This window comes from Lupinus angustifolius, chromosome LG02 (genome assembly GCF_001865875.1).
Source record: "Lupinus angustifolius cultivar Tanjil chromosome LG02, LupAngTanjil_v1.0, whole genome shotgun sequence".
Taxonomy (NCBI): Eukaryota; Viridiplantae; Streptophyta; class Magnoliopsida; order Fabales; family Fabaceae; genus Lupinus; species Lupinus angustifolius.
This window is the reverse complement of record NC_032010.1, coordinates 15,889,425-15,894,801: the sequence shown is the minus strand read 5'-3', so window position 1 is coordinate 15,894,801 and position 5,377 is coordinate 15,889,425. Positions and strand designations below refer to the sequence as shown.

Below are 5,377 nucleotides of genomic sequence, written 5' to 3'. Positions count from 1 at the left end.
ACCACCACAACGACCAACTCTCCACCATTCTTCCCAATATACCCTTCCCCACCTCCACCTCCCTCCCCTTCCTCCTTCGCTTCCTTCCCCGCCAATATCTCCTCCCTCATCTTCCCCCACTCCCAAAAATCCAAACCCTCCTCCTCCAAACTCGTCGCCGCCGCCATTGCCTCCGTCGTCGCTGCTCTCCTCGTAGTTGCTATTTCTGTCTTCGTCTACTGCCGCCGATGCCGGAAAAACTACAACGCTGACGATAAAACACTCAGATCCGATTCCAGCATTCGTCTCTTCCCTCGGAACGATAACAGCGTTGAAGCCACAGTTGCTGGTAACCGTAAAGTTCGTCACACTTCCTCTACCAGCTCTGAGTTTCTCTACCTTGGTACGATTGCTAATTCTCGTGGAATCGAAGATCGTAACGATTCTCGTAGCAATGGTAACTCTGCTGCTGGTTTAAATCCTCGGAAAATGGACTCGCCGGATCTACAGCCGCTGCCGCCGTTACTACGGCATAATACGGAGGTTCTACGGGAAGAGGTTGGTTTGACGGCGGAGGATGAAGAAGAGGAGTTTTACTCGCCGAGAGGTTCTGTAGGTGGCCGTGAAAGTTCGAATGGAACTGGATCTGGTTCTAGAAGAGTGTTATCTGCCATGGCTGCTGAGAACTTCGTTGGTAGAAGCAGTGAATCGAGCTCAAACTCCTTCTCTTCTTCCTCTTCGGCTTCGCCAGATCAGTCTCATTCTATTAGCCTGTCGCCGCCGGTGAGCATAAGCCCTAGAAAGTCGCCGGAAAATTGTACTCCGACGCCACAACTTCCATCTGAAACACTCGCCGTCGATGTTAGAAGTTTTTCATCTTCATCATCACGTGCGGTTTCCCCAGTTTTCAACCAGCACGTGCAAGAATCAATTTCTTCTTCTTCAATGTCTTCAACACCGGAACGAGAGTTTCAGTCTCAGTCACCGCTTTTTATATCGCCGAAGAAAAACGACGTAGTTTTATCGCCGAACAAAAACGATGTCGTTCCATCGCCGCCGAGATTATCGAATGCGAGTGGAAAATCTGTGTCTTCATCTTCTACAGCTTTTTCTCTTCCATCGCCGGGGAAAGTAATTATGAATCAAAATCATCAGATTTTGGATCGCTCTCCAACAATATCAGATGTTTCAGATCGGTATGGTCATTCACCACTTTCATCATTGCCACTCTCACCATCACTACTTTCATCACCAGAAACAGAACTGAATTCGAACTCAAACCTGAACCCAAACCCGAACCATACTTCAAATCAATCACAGAGAAAGCATTGGGAGATTCCAGACCTATTGACACCACCCATTGTTGAATCAGTTACAGTTGAAAATGTTCCTACAAGGAAACACTGGGAGATTCCGGTTTTGCGAACGCCAATTGTTTCATCAAGTACAGTTTCTGCTCCTCCAGCTCCACCACCACCACCACCGCCTCCTGTGTCACGGCAGCGGAAACAGTGGGAGGTTCCTGCTGAGGCTTCTCCCTCAACACCTGCTGGACAACCCATTTCGAGGCTGCCAGAACTGATACCGCCTTCTAGGCCTTTTGTGTTGCAAACCCCAACAACACAGGTTTCTCCTGTGGAGTTGCCACAGAGTTCGGGGGTGTTCGATGAGAGTCTCGAGGAGGCAACTAAGCCAAAGTTGAAGCCTTTGCATTGGGATAAAGTTAGGGCCAGCTCTGATCGTGAAATGGTGTGGGATCACTTGAGGTCCAGTTCTTTTAAGTAAGATTATTAATTCACACTATATTCTGTTGTTATCCTTTTTTATGATTGTAGGTATGTTTGATGGTTTACTACTTAGGAAATGGCATTTATTAGCAGTTAATTCATATGCTTATGTAGCAATATGCAATCAGTGTTGTTGAATTAAGTACATTGAATTGGATTGGTTGCAGGTTAAATGAGGAGATGATCGAAACTTTGTTTATAGTGAACACACCAAACTCAAAACCGAAGGATAATACTCCACGTTCGGTTCTTGGCCCGCCAAGTCAGGAGAATAGGGTGCTGGATCCTAAGAAGTCCCAAAATATTGCAATCTTGCTAAAAGCGCTTAATGTCACTATCGAGGAAGTGTGTGATGCACTGTTAGAAGGTATTTTCCCTTTGTGGTAATATTGATTGGACATTAAGCACTGTTTAGGTGATATGGTCATGACTCATGACTCATGCTGGTTGAAGCCTAATGTATTTTTTGTTCAATTGTGCCTCCATAAACCATAATCATATGGGATAAATTGTCTTACCCACTTCTGGCAGTGGCACATCATTTTTACGTATATGTTAGTTGATAGTCGTGTATTTTAATCTGTTGAAGGACTGGTTGTGGAAAGCATAGATTTATACTTGGTAATCTAGTCTAAGATGCATCAATTTCATTGTTTGATTTGTTTATTGATCTTTGTTGTGGTTCTTAAGGTTTACCAACTCTATGTGATTTTTAAGGTTTTCTATATAAAAATGAATTATAACAACTTTGTCGTTTAAAAGTTTGCTTGTAGCCCTTGTTCATAAGAATGTCCTGATTCGCATTTAGTTATAATTTTTACTCGGATATTGACAATGTAATGAAATCACTTTACCTTTCTACAGGGATTACTGATACACTTGGAACAGAACTACTTGAAAGCTTGTTAAAAATGGCACCGAACAAGGAAGAAGAACGTAAGTTAAAGGAATATAAAGAAGACTCACCAACCAAGCTTGGTCCTGCCGAGAAATTTTTGAAGGCAGTGCTTGATGTGCCTTTCGCATTTAAAAGGGTGGAAGCAATGCTTTACATAGCTAACTTTGAGTCAGAGATGGAATATCTGAGAAAATCCTTTCAAACTTTGGAGGTAAGGAGACACTTTGTCTTACGGAATTATTTACTTCCTCTTCCATTATCTCTCTCTCCCCTTTCCCCATTTATTCTCTTGTGGTGCTATTTTATTTATCCTAGTGTTTTTTAAAGGACATCAAGCCGAATCCATCAAATCATGTCCTTGTTTCTCAGGAGGTTTCTCTTGTATATGTCACGAGTTCTACTTTCGGCGCATTTTCTGATTAAGTGTTTTGCAGGTTGCCTGTGAAGAGCTGCGAAACAGTAGAATGTTCTTGAAGCTTCTAGAGGCTGTGCTTAAAACTGGGAACCGCATGAATGTGGGGACAAACCGTGGTGATGCACATGCCTTCAAGCTTGATACACTTCTCAAGCTGGTTGATGTCAAAGGTGCTGATGGGAAAACCACTCTACTGCATTTCGTGGTACAGGAAATTATTAGAACTGAAGGTGCTCGCCTCTCGGATACTAACCAAACTCCAAGCACAAATTCGAGTGACGATGCCAAGTGTAGGAGACTTGGACTCCAAGTAGTCTCTAGTCTAAGTTCGGATCTAGGAAATGTGAAAAAGGCTGCTGCTATGGATTCTGAAGTTCTCAGCAGCGAAGTCTCTAAACTTTCCAAAGGAATTGCACACATTGCAGAGGTTGTGCAATTAATTGAAACGGCAGGGTCAGATGAAAGCAAACAAAAGTTTACAGAATCAATGCACAAATTCATGAGAATGGCCGGGGAGGAGATTCTAAGAATTCAAGCCCAAGAAAGTGTTGCTCTATCCCTCGTGAAGGAGATTACAGAATACTTCCATGGTAACTTATCTAAAGAAGAAGCTCATCCATTTAGAATCTTCATGGTAGTAAGAGATTTCTTAACAGTTCTTGACAGAGTTTGTAAAGAAGTTGGTATGATAAATGAGAGAACCATTGTTAGTTCTGCTCATAGGTTCCCTATTCCAGTGAACCCATTGCTTCCACAACCCCTTAACCCTATGCTTCCACAACCCCTTCCTGGACTATACGGAAAGCGAAATCACAGTTCTTCAGATGATGATAGTCCATCTCCTTAAACTATATATATCACTCATGACAGTGGCTGCATCTTCTGTTAGAAACAACCTGGAACCAGGTGATTTTGATTTTTGAAGGGTCTTGGCAAGCATGTATGTTTGGTCTGGGACCAAATGATATTTTTTCTTTGTTAAATTGTAAAAATCTTTGTAAAAGATTGGATTAATATATAATAGATTATATATGGTAGATATTCTTTGTAGAAATAAGTTTGCCTTATGTAAATAGACTACGAATTATAAGGTTGCTTTGATCAATTTGAGACAGCACTTGATTGCAACTGCTCTACAGAAGGCTGTATTAAGTTAGGGTTAAGACTGTATTAAGTACAAAATATGATGAATATTTAGGTGATATATGTCACTAACATTTACGTATTTTGAAAATATCAAAATTCGACATTATGATTTTGAAATCTATCAAATTTGGGGGTATAAGTCTGAAAAGAAGAAAAAGACAAAGTAGAAAGCTCCAATATGGATGACAATGGTGCCCCTCCTAGCCTCTAGCAGCTTGGAATCTATAAATAGAAAGTGTCTTATTAGATAAAAAATTTATATTTAAATGGGAAACTTTAGTTGATGAATGCGGGGTGTGAGAGTTAACTTCATATACTGTGAATGTTCTCCACTCGGACAGAATTGCCTCACTACAATGATATAAGTGAAAAACAAAAAAAAGTATAACTTTTATGGTAATTCGTGAGTCAAATGTTCTTTTAAATGAAAACACATGGTTGTACAATTACATCCTAAAACTTTCTACGAATAATTTTGCCAAATAATTAATATTTTCTATACACTAGCACTAGATTAAGGAACTTGGATCATCTCCCTTTCCATTATTTGAGGGTCCATTACCACATTGAAATTATAACACATAAGACAAATAAATATTTAAAATCATGATTTTAACTTATTTTTTGATAAAATAATTTTAAATTTGATAAAGGGAAATCAGAGTTTACTAAAATTGTGACAACACCGACCAAAATATGTTTTATAAAGGGAAATAATTTGTATTTTACTGCCATTTTCTGTTCACACATTCATTTGAAGTTTGAAGGCATATTCCATGTTACGTACATTTTGGCAGCATGTGATGCCCATGGCTGAGAATAGTTGACATTAGCATATAATCTTGTCTATGACATTAGCATGTGCTTACTCAAAACATGTGAACACCACTAATGCATGAGGGTAGATATATTTACGCCAGACATTAGTCTTCCTTGTCTATAGCTCAAGTGGATCCTACAAGTCTATGATTAGTTGTGAATATGGTCTTAAATGAGCGGACAAGGTCGCCCATAAGCATCAATGAATACTAAGAAATTTAATAGGCAAAATATGGTAAGAGTAATTCATGTTCTTATCACTCGAGTACGATATAACAATTTTTTAAAATATAATGTCTTACCAATTAACTGCATGTCCGGTTTATCCAAAAC

The 5,377-nt window shown here is 39.9% G+C and overlaps 1 protein-coding gene across 1 annotated transcript; it reads left to right on the top strand.

Annotated features, from left to right (window-relative positions):
• LOC109327361 (formin-like protein 1) lies at positions 1-4,206 on the top strand (the record flags this gene model as incomplete). The annotated part of the gene is made up of 5 exons (XM_019560475.1): positions 1-1,760; positions 1,934-2,133; positions 2,631-2,875; positions 3,099-3,995; positions 4,033-4,206. Coding segments are annotated over 4 exons (3,033 nt in total), but the record flags the coding sequence as incomplete, so codon positions are not given.